The sequence below is a fragment of the Astatotilapia calliptera genome, chromosome 10 (genome assembly GCF_900246225.1).
Source record: "Astatotilapia calliptera chromosome 10, fAstCal1.2, whole genome shotgun sequence".
Lineage (NCBI taxonomy): Eukaryota > Metazoa > Chordata > Actinopteri > Cichliformes > Cichlidae > Astatotilapia > Astatotilapia calliptera.
Window position 1 is genome coordinate 25759039 of NC_039311.1, and position 18854 is coordinate 25777892.

General features: G+C 38.6%; 1 protein-coding gene across 12 annotated transcripts in view; it reads right to left on the reverse strand.

Annotated features, from left to right (window-relative positions):
* Positions 1-18854, reverse strand: part of ncam1a (neural cell adhesion molecule 1a) — a 268916-nt gene that overhangs the window by 42242 nt on the left and 207820 nt on the right. For 4 of the 12 annotated variants that reach the window (XM_026181164.1, XM_026181163.1, XM_026181169.1 and 1 more), the window contains 5 exons: positions 17727-17877; positions 11965-12149; positions 11246-11342; positions 8673-8840; positions 5170-5295 (listed from right to left, as the gene is read on the reverse strand). In XM_026181164.1, coding sequence (XP_026036949.1) covers positions 5170-5295; positions 8673-8840; positions 11246-11342; positions 11965-12149; positions 17727-17877 — 727 coding nt within the window. Of the gene's footprint in view, positions 1-815; positions 864-3551; positions 3567-4598; positions 4602-5169; positions 5296-8672; positions 8841-11245; positions 11343-11964; positions 12150-17726; positions 17878-18854 lie in introns of all 12 variants that reach the window. The other 8 variants (XM_026181160.1, XM_026181158.1, XM_026181166.1 and 5 more) reach the window with 4 other exon arrangements.

Consider the following 18854-nt stretch of genomic DNA (forward strand, 5'->3'; position numbering starts at 1 on the left):
TTTTTTTTTTTTTTTTACAAATAAACAGATACATCTGAAAATTAGCTTTCATTTGTCATTAGCAGCCATGCCCGTTAGCGTGAACAAATGGCACATTGAACATACGCTGATTTGATGTTTAGCTTTGTTTTTAGGAGAAAAAATGGTGCAAAATAAATGTTCACTGAATCTACTTTAAGATCAACTAAATATGTAAGTACACTAGAATTTGCTTAAATTACGAATGTTTTTACTCAGTAAAAGTATAGAAATTGCAGCATTCTGTTATGACACAAACAGAATATGAGGTGTTAGCATGGACCCTACTACCTTAATGTTTATAGCAAATAATAGCATAAACAATTTGTATGATGTAGTGGTATGAGTTTTCTATAAACCACCTAACTTTATACTAAGGTGTTAGCATGATACCTCTACAAATAGCAATTAAACTACAGTAAGTATCCTCTACACCTGTCAAAGTAAGCGGCTCAGTAGATAAAGCAGGCCTGGTAAAACAAACTCATATATTCCAACTGCACAACAACGGTCTCAAGAATCTAATTTTGAATATTAATGAACAGGCAAGTTGTGTTAATTCTGCAAACACAACACTATGTCAGATGGTTAACCTTTAAGTGTTAGTAAAAATCTAAATTTTTAAGTATTTGAGACAATTAGCAAAGCTATTCGATTTCTTTGTCAATTTTCACTCTGTAGAGGGATTCTGAGCCCTCCTATGACCCACAACAAATATAAATGAAAACTAGATGCAATGCCAAGCAGGTAAGAGAGGTAAAGAGACACAGCGCACACTGCTGGACTGGCATACTCACTACGGGCCATACTGGTGGCAGCAATAGGGGGTGGTATCTCTGATGAAACTGAAAGATGGTGAAAACAAAATGAGAGGCGCTGGAGTCCTCAACAGAAAAAAACCCCCTCAAGGATGGGACTGTTTCTTTTTGTCTCTTGGTCATAAAGAATTTGCCTGGATCACTGACAAATCTAAATCAAATCTAATGTGTTAATATGGACATGAAATGATATGAATAAATGCAATTTTATATTTCCATTTGATATTTTCATACTGATTATATACTGGTTCTCTCAGGGTGCATTGTGCCACTTATAAGAACACAAAACTTACTGTGTAATTCTGGCCCAACCAGTAGCATTTACATGCTCACTAAGCTCAGATCTTTGCTCTTTAACAGCAATGGAAATGTGAGCACTTGCTAAGACATCATTTCTTCTTGCTGACAACCACTGACAGCTATTCATCTAAGAGTTTAAAAAGCTCATAGTTCTTCAAGTGTTAGATATTGTAAACTAGTGGGCTGCAAATACACTAAGAATCATAACATTTAGGCAGTTTACAGGAATAGGTTTGTTCATGTCCTCCCACTGATCCAACTGAAGCCAAATGGTTCACAACTGTGGTTTCCTAGGTTCCTCCCACATTGCATGCATACATGCATTTTAGATATTTGCAAACAGATTTAGAATTTTCTTGCCTGAAATACTGGGCTCAGGTCTTGACAGCCCACCTGGGTTTAAGACCGTGGCTGCTTATAGCGCCTCGATATTTAGAATGCATAAAAGGCTGAAATGAACAACTTATAAGTTGACAGAAATTATGCTCCTTTATCTTTTGAAAGCTCAGGCCTGTAGCATTAAATTAAGTTCTTATGAAAGTAAAATTATGGCCAGATTTACCAAAATTTTGCAGCGCTTGTAAGACTTTTGAGGAAAAAGCTGCATTCTTGTTTGTACAGTAGTGACTGTAACATGTCATATTGATTTCTTACTATACCTATGGCAACTGCCTTTTGTTTTGTTTACAGCAACAACATACAATTACTCGCTTAACAAAATTATAAGCACAACAATCAGACACACACACTCACCCAAACACTTAGGCGCTACAGCACTATTACACTCTTTACACCAAGTTAATTAAATTCTTCTCTTTAACTCTCTTTTAAAAAGACGCAACTTATTTGTCCCTAAAAGTATTATACGGCAGAAAACATACACACAATGTAAACAGCTGCACATTTCCCAGTCATGCTTCTGGAACTGAAGCTTTTGACAGTGGTACTATGAAGTCAGTGCACTGTGTTGAAGAAAATGTAATCAGAAAATCTATCCATCTTTCTTCTGATTATCTAATTTAGAATCACGATTAGCTGGGTACGTTGGGGCGAGAGGCAGGGTACACCCTGGACAGGTCGCCTATTTATCGCAGGGCGAACACAGAGAGACCGACAACCATTCACACAATCACATTCACAACTACGGCCAACTTAGAATGTCCTTAGACCGTGGGAGGAAGCCAAAATACTCAAGAACCCAAACGGTGAACAAGCAAACTCCACACAAAAAAGTCCCAGCAGACTGGTGGATTCAAACCCTGGGCCTTCTTAATATGAGGCACTGGTGGTTAGCACTATTGCCTCAGGACAAAAAGGTCCTAGGTTCAAATCCGATTTACATTTCAACACTATTGTGTTGAAATGTAATTGGCAAGCATGTCGAGCTGTTTTCACTACTTTTTAGTTCTGGCTGGAAACTTTTCTGCTGAAGTTTACTTGCACTGCAGTGTTTCAGTATTTGGTTGTATTTTTTCACTTTTCAACATTCTTCTAAAGGTTGTAGATAAAGTGAACTGGTGAAATGTTTTTCTGTGTGTGTATGTGTGTATTTTTCTATTAAGGAAGATACAATGCATTGAGCTTCTGGGTCTCTGTATTATACGAGATATTAAAACCTCTTCCTGTGTAACAGTAAGCACAGTCTTTTCTCAAAGAAAGCTACACCTCCCTCCTCCAGTAATCTACTGCAAACTAGTAGTTTTTTTATTTTCTTACTTTCCAGATATTAATCTCTGTGTCTGAAAACATCTAATATCAAAAGAATGGGAACCCAAAAGATCTGGGGCAGTTGAAGACTGGAATATACGTAAAATATATGCAAAGACACCTGGTTTTTAAAATAATTACCAGAAATGATTCCATACATCGTCGGATAATGCAACTATATATAGTCTTTAATTTAGGCGACGTCATAGTCTGAAGAGAGTATATTCCTTATATAACATTCCCTGACTGAACTACTGCAATGCAGAAGTACATAATTTTTTTTTAAAGAAAAAAAAAAAACCCACACCTTTAAGGCGTCATGAGACAAAAAACACTAAAAAAAACAGGAATTACAAGCAGGACTGTTGCAGAAAACAACCTGCTCTTTAAGACCATCACACATATATCTCTAAAATGATCCTGACACTGCATAAAAGTATTCCATTTGCTATATTAGGAAAAAAAAAAGAAGAAGAAACTAATGCTGATTGGTTGGGGGGAAAAAGAAAATTCATAGTTCTGGGGCACTGGATGATGATTCTGTGGAACACTGTGTGATCAGTTCTTACATCCAGTTGGCTGTAGCATCATTTAGTAACCACTCATTTTTTTTAACACAGAGAACGGTGAGGGTAAAATACAACGGGAGGATGGAGACAAAATGCAGACGAATATAAAGCAGCCAAGACATGGAGGACAGAAACTTACTTGTGACAGAATACCCTGAGAAGTCCAATGGAAGAGAGAACAGATGAAAAACCAGATGAGAAAACAATAAAACAAAGAGAAGAAAAAAACAATGAAATGAGAAATATGATCAATGAAAGAGGCCAGCTGCCCTGTCAAATCGTTAACCCACTGTCTATTGTGCCTTACTGAGTATTCTGTTCACACAAAGTTCTGCTTCTCTCTGTTTTACAGTTGATAATACTGGTACTGTATCAGCAACTACAGTAGAAAATACTTTTAATGACTTCAAGGTGTCGATCAAGGTAAGGAATCTGGATTTGCGGCTGATAATCCCCCCCTCCCCCCACTCTGATGCAATATAACAAACTGATTACAGCATCTAATATGATTCCTCCATCAAATTTTAGTCAATTTTTGTAACGTCTGAGCTGAACTTCAAGTTAAAAGGGTTTCCAAAATAAGCATAATGAACACAGGGAAGAGATTTGTTTTTTTTTTTTACTGCAAGCAAAATAAGAGGATGCTGAGGAGCTATTTCTAAAGGGGGGGGGGGGGGGGTGAAGAAGCACACAAATGGAAGTGTGACATGAAGGCAGGCACAAAATAAGACAAAGATTTATTCCTGACCTTGGTTTGAAATGCTGACTGATAAAAAGCTCTGTTTCCTCTCCCGTGAATTTACATCCTTATTATTTTTTACTATGTTACAATGTGCAATCACTTGTTATCATGTTAAACAGCAGTTACTGGATCATTTTTGCTATATGATTTGGATTTGAAAGAGAATCAAAATGCAGAATGTACGCGTATTTACACTACTATCTGGCCCAATTTATACTTCAGTGAGAAGCGTGTGACAAAAATACACTCAAAGTCACATTTCATGTCAGGCCGACACATCCTGGTGATGACAAGTGTCACATACCTGCTCTTTGATGTAAAGTTTGCCCCATATGTCTAACTAACTAAGCTGTGATATATAGGAAGCACCAAGGGCAATGACAAATATGTCCAGAATATCCACCAAACCCGCTTTAACGCCGTTAAATAGAAAATGTTCTTGACCTTCTAAAATATCCAGTAATTCATCATGCTCTGCCATCACTATCAGAAAATATAAACAATTCTCAGCAGGACTCGATGTGTGGCTGCTACATTAAAAATGCATGCTGTCACTGAACTATAAATACAGAGACAACACTCCTTCACACTGAAGTATAAATCAGCTTTAAGAATGTGCACGTACTTTGCAGAAAGCTTTCAGTAAATCACCTGAGCTGTGGGCTATGAAGACGAGGGTTCATTCAGACTTACACGCTGCAAACATTCACCAAAAAAAGAGGTACATAAAAGTGCTAGGTGATGAAGGAGAGGTAGGTTACACATTGCATCGTTAACCCTATTAACAAAGTTGGATCATGGAGTGACGGCGTCGTCGTGAGTTATCGTTTCTTCTGGCCTGGATGGAAAAGGATTGCGCTGGGGGCTTGGCATGAGAATAGAGGAACGTAAGGGTGAAAGCATCTGGGCACAGCTAGACACGGGGAGGCAGCGGAGTGAGCTACGGCATTAGGTTCAAAGCATTTGGGTCAGAGGAGCACTTAGAGCAGGAGCAAGAAGCGAGGGGAGTACTTACGGACTGGCTCAGTCTTGAAAGTGCTGGCCTGGCTGCTCTCGCCTTCACCTTTCCCATTGATGGCGGACATCCTGACCTCGTATGTAGTTTCTGGTTTCAAATTAGTGATGGTGATCCCAGTCATGTCTGTTGGAGGCAAGGTGGTGTTATTCCATAAAGGTGTACAGTGACCCAAGGAATTCAGAACTGAGACTCTGGGAACATTTCATATGTGACCCAATCATGTTGGCTTTTACCAATTTATGTGAGGTTGGTCAGTGTGGCTGCCTGCGTGCTACTTACCTTCTCATAGGCCGCAGTAGAGTAATGCACTAGTCCACCCGTTCAAGATTGTTTTCATTTTGTTTTTTACACTCACACTTTGCTCTGCTTCCCAAAGTAGAGATCTCTGTCTCCTCCTTTCGCTTAAGCTCACCACAATATAATAAAAATGGGGTATTTCTCCTATAAGTTGCTCAGAATGATTCAGCGGGATGCCTGCTGTGGCCTGATCCATATTAGGAGAAGAATATTTCCTACATGAAACCTTGGAACTACAAAAAACCGAGGCAGTAATTCCATGCTGAAAGCTTTTTGTTGACACTTGATGCCAGGACCCCACAGGTGAACTACAATTTTAATGAGTTTATAACAATGACTCAGTTGCATACAAACAGCAACCACAATGACCAATAGAGGGGTTATTAATTTTAATTGTATATGTGAAAAACAAATCCCAAGAAGGGCATAAATTGTAATTGCAGAGGGGCTCTGTGATTTTATATTTCAGGTTCTATTGTTGGGGGGGAATCAAAGATCTATTGTTATACAAGAGCTCTCAGGTGTATTATTTTTTTTAAAGGCCATTGCAGTGATCTTTAAATGCCATTTTTCAGGGTAAATTCCATTGATATAACCAATAATCTCCCAACAACAACAACAATCTATATTCAATAATCTACATTGAAGTGTAATACATCTTATAAAATTATTACCTTCTAAAACTCAGTTTTAAGATTTTTTTAAGTTTAAAATTTGCTTTTGACAGTCACGTTGTTCCTTCCAAGGAACAGTTGAGATTTCAGTCACGATACACATTCACGGTCTTGACATTTGTTATAAAACTGAGTTGGCTGATCTCTCAGTGTGCTATACAAAGAATAGTAATTTCATGGATGAGAACAAATTTAGGCTGTGAAAACCAACTGAGAAACATCTCTCCATTACTGTGACCATTTATGTCTCAAATTTATGTATCAGTGAGACGGACTTGCAGAAAGAGCTGAGCATAAGGCTGCTCGGGGAAACTGCATGAATACAGCTTTCAAGCATTAGAGCAGATGAATTGAGAACTGGGCTTTTAGCAGCAGCATAAAACTGATGTCTTTGCTGAGTCCATTAATGGTCAGATTAAATTTTTACAGCCAGCTCAAAGTAATATACCTGTGGGGGGGGGGGCATGTTGGTTGCCTCTGCTTATGTAAAAGGTTTTCTCCACAAATAAAACGTTATTAAATTCGGTGCATCTTAGTCAGTGTCTTTCAACATTACTGCAGCACTAATATTGTAATTACGTGTACAATGTGAAAAATTTACTGTTATTTCCATAAACAGTAAGGACTAAAATTCAATATTTGGTTAAAAACATATAAAAGGACATCCAGATACTGGGTATCTGAGAAAATGATTATTAGTATTAAGGATTTGTGATTAGATTTAATTATAAAAATGTATAATATCCAGGTACCGATTAGTATTAATAATTTTCAGTCAAAAGGTAGGTAAATAATGTGAAATATTACTTGATATGCTCACTGATTTTAGAAATAGGTCCTAAAATGATGTGTTTTTAATTAATGCTTATTTGAATTCACAGTAACATCAGCCTATCAATAGTGCGAGCTCGTATATCTTCAATAAATCCCAAACTAAAGACAAAAACACTAAAAGAAAAAGAGTATTTTCATGTATAGAACTGAATGCTCCATGGCCCCAAAACCACTGCCATCAAAAACACATCAGTGAGAAATACCAGTCAAGCACTGAGGTAGATTACCATTAAGATCTACTCTGCACTGTATACTTTATGCATTATGGGAAAGCAAATGTGAGTATTTTATATTTACACAGAAATTACTACAGACTATATGGATACACAATGCATGAAGCTACATATGATCTGTTAGTACATGCAGAAATATTTACACAGTGCAGAAGTAAGGCTGTTTTATGTGTGTGCACACAGCAGCATCAGTACCTATATAGCATGGACCCACAGTGATATGGGTGTGGTATCTATATCTGGCAGTACTGCTTTTAAACATGTGATGGCAGCTCTGGGTCACAGTACTGTGACAGACACAAAAGCCTTTTTATTGACACAGTTCAGCCACTTGATAATTCAGTATCAGTAACAATATACTGCCTCCCTTCATGGCATATTGTAGCTTCAGTAGCTAGACCTTTAAAAAATGATATTACAAGTATCTTAGGAAATACGATGTGTTTTGCAAGGTCCTTTCACAGCATGTGTGTTTCAAAATCGCTCAGATTTATTAGACACAGAGTGGTTTAACTAGCTGTATGAAATATTTCTGACAACACTGACTGTTTGCGTGTGGGTCCATGCATTTCGTTTTGTGTACACGCTCACATGTCAGGCGGCTCATGGGCCTTGAGCTGACAGCACAGCCTGTCAGCCACTGACTGATACATCCCATGTGGCAGACAGGACGAAAACCATCCAGATTTGCAGGAGCCACAAACCCTCAGCGGGACGGGGATATTATCTAGGGCCTGTCAGTGTCGGAGCTGACTGTCATTTAGGCTATACTGTGTTCCACATCTCTTCTTGACATCAGCTACTGTCATGTTTGGATTAAATGTTGTCGCAGAACTGTTTTCGGCATGTAGGAACTAGACATAAACACATAACAGTCGCGGAGCTGAAACGCTGTGCTGCGTTTCTCTTTGCACCGCAAACTTTACAGTGGATTACCCTGGAATTTAATGTTTAAATATTATGATTAACAAGAAAATCTCAAGCCTTGAGCCTTTTTTACCTAACGGCAGAAAAGAATAATTCCATAGATTTGCTGACAAAGATGGACTCTAGAGTCCTCCCCTTCAGGATGGCTCTTAAAGTATGATGCATCAGTTGGATGCTAAGAATTAAAGTGGCCTAAGTGGTACTAAGGTGTGGATGATGCAGCTGATGCCGACACGGAAAGTGGTAAATAACAACCCTTCCATCCACTGCGCTTCACTGAAAGTATGTTTTTCAGGGCTCTAAGGGGAAATGTATGGAAGAGATGACTACTCAGGAATCATAGCAAACCTAAATCATACAGAGAAATCTTTGTCCCAGCAGTCATTTTCAATCTCCTGCTAATGGTTAAATGAGGCTATACGAGCCCTAAACTTCCATAATGGCATTTTTTGTAAAGGCTACCACTTCTACATGTGCTTGTTATACACAAGGAGGGATAATCCAGCAAATTTAGTTTGCGTTATGACCGACTCACCATCCTCAACATCTTCCTCCTTGCCAGACCAGTCCTGGCCAGGCAAACGCCATTCCACTCTATACTTGATAATTGGCACTCCACCCATTGAATCAGGCTCCTCAAACTTTACCACTGCTGTGCTTGAGAAAGGCTCCACTTGTTGAATTACAGGCGATGACGGCACCTCTGCAACGGCAAGCAGGGAAAATAATGTGTTAATACTTTTTCAGTTTTCAAAAGCTTTTTAAAAAGCAAAAAAAAATTACAGCTTTTCATAAACTGCTTTTAGCTTCCATTGTGCACACTATGTTCTTTGCTCTGCTGCAGTGTGGGGAAAAAGAAAAACAACAAAAAAAGGACTAATATTTAATGTTAGGAATCGGTTTGATTAATTTAAAATAGGTTTCAGAGCTTCATAAACTCTTCTTCAATCGACTAATTTGAAATCTAGCAGCAGCAGCAGCAGCTCTTATCATAGCGGTTTTATATTTCTGGCTGTATTTGCATCTCTATCCTCTCTCTCTCCCTCTTTTCATGAAACTCATTTCAGCTTACTACAAAAATGTTACCATGCTGGAAAAGTGCTCACGTTGTGGCTAAACATAGGATGGTATTTACCACAGTGCAATTTCAGTCCTCACTTGAGATAACAATCACACCCACCTCTGTGAGTACTATGACAAAGGTCCTCACTGACATCATCAGCATTAACTGTTTTCATTTGCGAGGCTTTTTTATCAAACTTAAGAGAAAATGCTTCACATTCATTAATTAACAATTATGACACCAAGTTGCAGCCGTGCTAACTGTGTGCCCGGTACTCAAAGTTTGCAGGGACAGTACAACTTCAGCTCATCCCTGGGATTGATTTAATAACAAAATGAAACTTTCCTCTGTGGACGATGTCATTCTGTTTTTAATCTTTCAGTAGGAAGCCTTTACGATGCTAATCAGTATATTAGTTCTGTGGTACACTGGTCTATTATTTGTGTCCCATGTAAATCACTGGTTAAAAAGTGACAGTTTCTTTTATTCTAGCCTTTTTGTTGCATGTTCATGTCAAGGTAAAACATCTAGATATAGAAAAATGATCAGGTCAATGCACAGAGTATCGTCTTACTGGAAAAAAAACCCACATGGATCCAGGGGGATGAAGTCTTTTGACTTTGCTGACATTGTAATACCCTTTTTACCAGCAATACCACCGCCGCCACATACTAAAATCATGATTAAGATATGTGTTTAAACAATTATTCCACGTTATTATTAATTCATTTGTTTGGTGTAATGAACATTGCAATGAAACAGGTTCACTAGCGAGGCTGAAGCACGTTAATCTTCTTTGATATCAATCTGCTGATAATTAAAAAAAAAAGCAAACTGGGATGACTATGTCACTGTCAAGAGGGATTAAACTAATTATAAGCTCATCTGCATATGTCTGCACGCGTCCTGGATCTGCTTACCCAATGATTTCTTTAATGATGCCTTTTCTGGACTGAGTACCGTGTCTCAAATAGCTTCGTTTGGTCGAGCTCTTTGCCTCACATTACATGCAAAAATGTTCTCACGGACATAATTGCAGAGAAAAGGTGTGGAGACTTATTTACAGGGTTCTTTTTAGGATAACTCTGTTTGGAAGCAGTCACTTTAGGCATACAGACGAGTTATGCAGCAAATTACAAAAAATACCTCAAAAAGCCTACAGGATATTACACAATGTCAGCACAGGGTGTTACCATAATTAATTTGACCACCCTGCATTTAGACAAGGTCCTGAGCGACCTTCTACTTCTAATGGGTCCAAAGCAATTTGCATACCAAATGAAGCTAACGCGAGAAAATAAGACTTAAAGGGCAGTTCCGCTGTGATTTCAATTTTCTTCCATTGCCTGTCTAGCCTGTGCTCTGAGTGTCTCCAAGTCCTGGTTTGTTTTTCTTCCCTATTTATACTGCAGGATGCCTTTGTGCTTCCTCATACACAAACACAATGCCACTTTTCATTTGTATCCAGGCAATACATGCATATCTTTGCTAGAAGTCTTTTAATCATCTGAAGTCAATTCACACCATCCTGACTACACTTTCACAAGTAGATGCTTCAGATCTGCGCACTGTTGCTCTAAATACAGACAAAGCAGATAAATTAGTTCATCATAAATTCTAAATCTTTCATTCATACTTCTCATTCATTACCACTTGTCTTGCATACAGCAGTGGTTCCATTTGTTCCTGCTCTGCTAGAACTTCTGATGGAGATTTTTTTATACCTTTGCTTCCTAAAGTAGCTTCTGATTGCATTCAGAAATTACTTTTACATTTTTACTGCTAAACTGATCGACCTTTCTCTTGGTTTTACTGGTGAGTTGTCAAACCATTTGTTTTTAGGTGGTTAGATCCATATTGGGAATATGACTCTAAAATTCAGTCCATGGCAGTGGTTTGTGAAGTTGTTATTTCACTTCTGCATAAAAGACACTGGCCAGCCTGGAAACGTGAAGTCTCGTCATTTCATTATTTAGAGTGTTTCTTTTGTTTCCCCAAGACACTAAAAATTTCACCTAAATGGGAGTAATTTCTGGTTAACAAACCTGCTTGGATAAGAAGGAATTCCTTGGATTCAGAACCCATCACATTGGTCGCTGTGCAGTTGTAACTGCCAAAGTCGTTTTGAGAATCAGGGGTAATCTGAAAGACAAAAAGAAACAAAAAGAGACAAAAACACCGAGAAATATCAGGTTATGTCTCAAGTTTTTGGATGTGAACACAAAAAAAAAGAAAGAAAAAAAGACTGACTATATGCATGACGAACTTAAACACAGTGTAGATCATTAGGGTGTAGTCTCACTTAATGCTTTTCTGCTATTTAGCATTTGTGTTAGATCTGGAGCCTGGTTGTTATGCAGATGCACAGATTTCTTGATTTTAATCATTACCCATTGGTTCATTAACACAGTGTCTAGCAGTTGAGTGTGCTCAACACTAGGCCTATAATTATAGTCCATTTAAAGTTGGTCTGGAACTACTTGTTAGCTTTTAATGCAATCTTTCACGTTACTCTTTAATCTCACTAAAACAGTGGCTTATATTAGCCACAATTCATTCTTGTGTAACAAACAGAAAGCCTTTTGTGAGCTACGACTCTGTTTTTTTGTGTGTGCGTTTTTGGATACTTCTCAAAAACAATAAAAAAACGGAGCTGCGTTCTAAGTAATCTGCCAAACTATGTCAAATATACAGAGCATGTTTGTGTATTTTGTGCCTCTTTATGTCAGTAGAAATCAGCATTAAGAAGACAGATGCAGCACACCTCAAGGTAGCTGACGGATGGTGTGTTATAGATCTTCATATTAGTGCTGTTGGCAGTGGGCAGCTGGAAGCCGTCTCTGAACCAAACCACCGAGGCTCCGGGATGAGCCTCCACCTCACAACTGATGTTGGCCGGGTTTCCCTCCCATGTATATACTGTCACCGAACCCAGGATCTTTGGAGTATCTGAAGGAATAGACAGGGGAGTGAGGATACTTGAAACAGATAAGCAGATTGTCAAAGGTTTACTGAAATTACTCAGTGGAAATAAACTGAATCTGACAAGTTAAAGAAAACAACTCTTATGGTTGGCCAAATTTATGCAGATGACTGACAAACCCGTGGAACAAACTCCTTTACTACACATGTGATGCATTATTAGGTAGTGCAGAAAGTAGTACTGGATACTCAATGGGGAGAAAAACAGATGAAACAAAAGAAGACATTCTGGGTGATGTAGGATTCATCAAACAGCACAATAATGACCCAAAATATCTGCAAGATGAAACAGCCAAGATGTAAATACTGCATATAATCAGCTGTATGTGAGTAAAACGTTCACTTTTACAACAGTCTAAATTGAATCCAACAGGAATCTGCTTGTAAAAAGCAGCACTGATTTTTAAGTATGTGCGGTATAATAAAAACTCCAAGCTCTGTTGAAAAGTCTAAAGGACAGAACGGTATCAGTCAGTTGGATATGGCCATTATATCTTGTCACGAATGGCAGTATTTCCTTTCATCCTTGAAGCTCTTCTCCACATTTCTAGCAGCTTTAATCAAGGCTACCAGTAAAAATACTCGATTTAGAATTCATGGCAGCAGAAAAAAGACATGTAAAACACACTCACTACGGAAAAGAAAGCAGTCGTGGCAATGGTGACAAAAGCTACAGTTTTACAGAATGGTAAACAGATGCTAAATGAATTCTAATGCTTTACTTGTGATCTATAAATTTAATGCCTTTTATGGTATGGATTTATGTTTTACAGCCAACTTGTGCTGGTTTTATAAGACATGAAAATGCTTCAGAGAGTTTATGAATGTGTTACAAATAAAAAAACCCCATTATAACTAATAATTATAAATTAGCACAACCACTTAGTTTAAAGAAATAGCACTGCTCGGGGTTTGATGACCAGATTATTTTTCTTTGATTTCTTTAATCTTATATGTGCCTGTAGCATACTTATGGATTATGCAGCAAAAATCAAATAAACGACTGAAACCAAGCAACAGTTTGACCAAGCTATTTTCACTTCCTACATGAAATGAGTTGATACCATATAGCCAAACCTGTTACACTGCACCCCAATTTTTGACAGGAAAACAGACAAGAGTAAAGGTAACGGACGGTAAAGTTAATTAATTCTTCCCTTCATTGTTTCCTTTTAAAATCTCCTGCTCAAATCACTGAGCATTGATTTTAAATTCAGTGAAGTATGCTTTGCTTCACGAGTGCCGTAAAATGCAGTGGCCCCTGACACTGCCAGGGCTTTACTTCTGACCCTATCCTTTAAAAGTCTGCAGCATGCTGCGGCTGGGATTGATGGACAAGGCTGAGTCAATAGATGTTCCATCTCCTGCAGCTCTGATTAGATTCTCACTCTTTCTGTCAGTGCTGCTTTTGGTCTCATTGACTCTATAGGGCCTGCGACTTGCCTGTTTGATTTCTGCAGGCTGCTAGCCTGGTATAGGTGAACATAGGAGGAATGCATCTGCCACATAGGGTTCATACATATCAAGTAGGCTGCATAGAGCTCATGTATATTAAATAGACTGCACAGTGCCCATAATGATATCATATAACAAAGTGCATACAAATGCAATAGTTATACAAAAAAGATTACAGCGTCACATTTGCATGACTAGTACATTCATACAAAAGTGGCAGCAACAGCGATACTTACTACACATAATATAAAGACTGCATTACTATTAGAAGGAATTTAGTCTTTTTTAGTGGAACACTGAAATAATACTCCATAAAACGCCCAACCAAAAACCCCTGAACTGTTTTACATTCAAAGTGTTTCCTGTTCAGCTTCTTTGGGGAATTAATCTGTAGTATGAATTAGTTTTTCTTTCTCTCATTGATCTGTCAGTTTCATACAATATGTAATCAATATCAGTATCGCAGAAAGAAATGCTGTCTTATGCCCATACACCAAGTAGGTGAATTAGCTTGTCTTTGGCTATCAGGACATCCTAACTTGAATGAATAATTGGCTATTGCAGGGGTTATTCTTCAATAGAACTACAGGCAGCCAACAATGGCTCTGTGCAGCCTCAATACTAAAATATCATCATGCTTGCTGATATTCAGCTCTTAACAACCGCAGGGGAAAAAAGCCATGCATAAGTCTGTAATAAAAAGCAAAATCTAAAGTTACAATTTCTAATTCTCCATCCAGCAGGACTAGGAGAATCAGAAAGAGTATGTAACAGGTGACCTGCTTGGAGCTCAAACAGTGTTTTCATTAGACATTCATGTTAAACAAACTTCAACCTCTGACAAAATGGAAGTCAAACAGAAAGGACATTAACACTTTCCTATCAGTCCTTCAGGAACAAACCTAGACATGCTCAGCCTAGCTAATGGGATCATGCTGTGAGGCAGATAGGAACTTCCATGCTTCGATAACGTCTCCATTGTGTGAGTGGGTGAGCGGTGATAGAGGGGACAGTGAGTGAGAGCTGTGCCCACGACAAAGCACCTTTTCTTATCGATAATTGCTTGGCAACAGTAAATCAGCTACCTGATAATTTGATGATTACTCTAGCAAGCCCTTAAACATCTCTATCAATGCTGAATTGTGATTATATCTCTAAGCAAATTACAAGCGCACTGAGCACAGGGGCATATTAATCCAATTAAGCATCCATTGGCCTTATTTCCCTCTCTCATTCTCTCTCTCTCTCTATCTTTTTTTTTGTTAATTAAGTAACATTTGATAGGCGTCAAAATGAGATCAAGTATAATTTTATACACATCAAAGCACTAGTTTATAGTTTGGTGCTGATGGAGCATTAAACCATCACCAGGGTACATACACTGTACTATTAGGGTCATTTTGTTTTTTCTTGGTGATGTAGCACAGCGGTCCCCAACCCCCGGGCCTCGGAACGGTACCGGTCCGTGAGTCGTTTGGTACCGGGCCGCGAGAGTTGAGGCTCAGATGTGAAATGTATGGTTTTCAGGGTTTTTATCGTTTCTCAGCGTTATTTTGTTATCGTTTTGATCGTTAACTCTGTTTTCCTGGGTCTTTTCAAGTGTGTTATGAATAAATCTTCTTTTTTTCGGTACCGGTACTAGTTTTATTTTGTTGTATTTATCCGCGACACATCAAAGGCTGGTCCGTGAAAAATATTGTCGGGCATAAACCGGACCGCTGCTGTAGCACACTGGAGCTTTGTAGTGTCTATATAAAAAAATCAAACTTGTTGAAATTGTAATTCTCCTGGTACACCGCCCTAAAGATCAAAGGGGCCAACAGTCTCGCACTGTTGACCCTTACTTGGAGTGTCACAGACTCTCACGGTTGACCAGCTGCAGAAAGTACAATTTAGGCTTTACAGCATTTCTTGCAAGCTTCAAAGAACATGTCCAGTCCTGCAAAGACAGATGTGAAAAATGCCCACGATTAAGATCCAGAACTTATTTTTAGTCCTACGTGAAACAACGTCAGCTACACTATGGAGTATATTCAAATACTGTTGCTCAAAAATAAAGGGAAGTTTAAAATCTGCTGTGTACCCCTGAGTGTACCTTTTGACTGGTACCATGCCAAGATGGATGATGAATGTTAACTCTCCATCAAAGGTAATGTGACTGTCCCTGATGGGCTGAGACAAATGCAACCATATGACAGAAGGAAGATGCTGAAAAATGACCAAACTTCAGTCAAGAGAACATCTGAGATGATCCATCCACAACACGAGGTTAGTCATTGATATGCTGCTGTGCGCTCTGGATGATTCTGAACTGAAATCTTAGTTCGCCTCTGATTGATTCTTCGTGTGTGGCAAACTGTGAGCCAATGGGCTGTAGCTACATTGTAAGGTTTTAAAAACTGATCTTAAAGGGACACTGCACATGAGTAGTGCTAATGGAAAGCCAGAGAGGCTGACAATGACCATAGATTGTTTTTAGAGGCTTCTTCATATCAAATAAAAGAAGATAGATATTAAAAAGACATCAGTAAGAACTAGGATCCAAAAGCAGGGTTGATACCTGATTTCCTGAAGAGTTGTTCTTAATTACCTGTAACTGCTGTAGTACATTTAAAAACACTTACGACACAATGTTATAAGAATGTTATTTTAAATTTAGACGTATGGAAGTTTGCTTTTGTTTCTTTTGTGCTGTTAAGTCATTTTTAATGCATCAGCTAATTTGAGAATGGGCTTGAAGATGATACCCTCACCCTTAAGGACTTTAACTGATCTTGTTACTATCTGCGATAACATTGGTCACCTTTCTCACTCACTATGTGCTAACAGACCTCTCCGCATTGAATCATACTTGTTATTAATCTCTGGCTCTCTTCCACAGCATGTCTTTTATCCTGTCTTCCTTCTCTCACCCCAACTGGTCGCAGCAGATGGCCCCGCCCCTCCCTGAGCCTGGTTCTGTTGGAGGTTCCTTCCTGCAAAAGGGAGTTTTTCCTTCCCACTGTCGCCAAAGTGCTTGCTCATAGGGGGTCATATGATTGTTGGGTTTTTCTCTGTATGTATTATTGTAGGGTCTACCTTACAAAATAAAGTGCCTTGAGGCGACTGGTGTTGTGATTTGCCGCTGTATAAATAAAACTGAATTGAATTGAAAATTGATACTGTCAACAGCTTGGTATAAATTAAATAATAATGAAGTAATGTTAGACAAACCAAGCACAGTTTATCTAATGTTTGCTACACCTGACAGCACACATTGCCTCTTTAATGTCTAAATGCTTTTCTATCCTCTCTTTGTGAAACCAGCTCAAGGTTTTGGTGTCACACTGAGACCTTCCATCTAGAGACACCTTTTTGAATAAGCATTAAACATGCATATGAGGAGAAATATCTGTGTGAGATGAGAAAAAGATTTCCACATGCAAGGCAGCCACAAGGCAGCAGTGGTTTAAATCGATGTCATGAGTATCAAGTTATTCTTGACTGGAGAGACATGCTCTCTTGCTCTTACTGTTAAATTGCTAGTGCTATAGATTTCCTTGCCTACAGCTAAAACCATCAGCTAAAGAACAAAACCTGAGAAAGTTCTCTAGGTGCTGTCAGAAACCATTTTTGGAGACAGAGAAAAAAAAAGATCCAGTGCCTGAGCACAGATAGAAGTCGAAAAAAACATCTGGGCTCCATATATGGAAAGAAATGAATTACTGCAGGAACAAACTGACCTTCACTGCCTGATAAATCAGTATATTGTATCACGGTTAACAGATTTTCGTAATTTAACAATAGTAACTAACACTTTTAACATGCTCTTTGAAGACTGTTTTTTGGCTGATGCAACAACTTATAAAAGATAAATGTAGCAACAGAGTTTCCATAAATGAATTCTTTTAGACACTACTCCTACCCCGTTTCCAACAGACTAAAATGAAACGTTAAAACGATGACATTTTATTAAGCAGATGTCAGCAGCAACAGCAGCTCTTATCAGTTTCATATTTGTACATATAACAGTGCAAACTTATGGTTATCTGTGTTGACAGCAAAGATAAACCACTGGAGCGTGCGGCCAGGCAGAGTTTTGTGACTTACAGCGGACTTCCAGGTACATGTGCCGGGCGTCCTGGCCGATGGAGTTGCTGGCGGTGCAGAGGTACTGTCCAGCATATGTAAACTGGACATTTTTCAAGGTGAGAGAGGACACCCGTGCATGACTGCGCACCACCACATTTCTATCAAGGCTCTATAAAGAAGAAGAGAAAGAAATTATTCTCACTTATAAACAGGTAGTTTTATATAAAACAGGGCTAAAGGGTCAGTCTGCATTTGTTGTTTTGCTAGCGCAAATGGGACAAATGAGTAGAAGATAAAGTGGGAACTATAAACTGAGAAAGCAAGAGTTAAAAAAAAGAAAAAAAATGTGACGACTGACTGACAGGTGAGCCATGTGAACTGCAGTGCAGAAATACCACAAGAACAGCGGGATGGAGACAACATAAAAGCTACAACTGCAATGAACTCTTCTGAGAGAGAATTTCGTATTCCTTGGATGCTATTAGCTGATAAGGCTAAATTTATTCTATGTTTTTTGTTTGTTTGTGTGAAGTGAGTGCCACAGGAGCAAACAACTCCTTCCTTTAAATCCTAAAAAAAATAATGTTAGTTATAAAAATCTTACAAATATGCTGCTAAAATTTATTCTTTTCTCATATATATATATATATAAACAGCAACAGACTGGACATCCTGGCCTCTGAAAAACTATTGCTGGGATAACTATTAAACCAGCGTCAGAGCCCTGGCTAATAACCTGCAAACTCGATTGCTGTCCTTACCATTTAGCAGTCTGGTTGCAGGGTTACAGGCAGTCTAATTGCACTTGGAACAGTATAACTGCACTTTTAACAAACAGCTTGTTAAATCTGGTTTGTATTTGTATTAAGAGATCACATTTATTAGCCTGCCTACTGAGCTAATACTGCTATTCCAAGCATGTGTTATGCCTTACTTAGAGTGATCTCTTAACAGCTGTGCAGCTGACATCAAAAGTGGCCCAACGACCTCATTTGTTTTTTTTAACAAATGCAGTGGATCCTAGCTTCTCTCTGTTGTGCATGTAACCTGATGCAAATACAAGCCCAAAGCAGAGGGGGGGCTTCAAGTTCTGCACCGTTTTTGCGAAGACAAAAAGTATATTTGTTTTGAAATCGCATGGTGAAA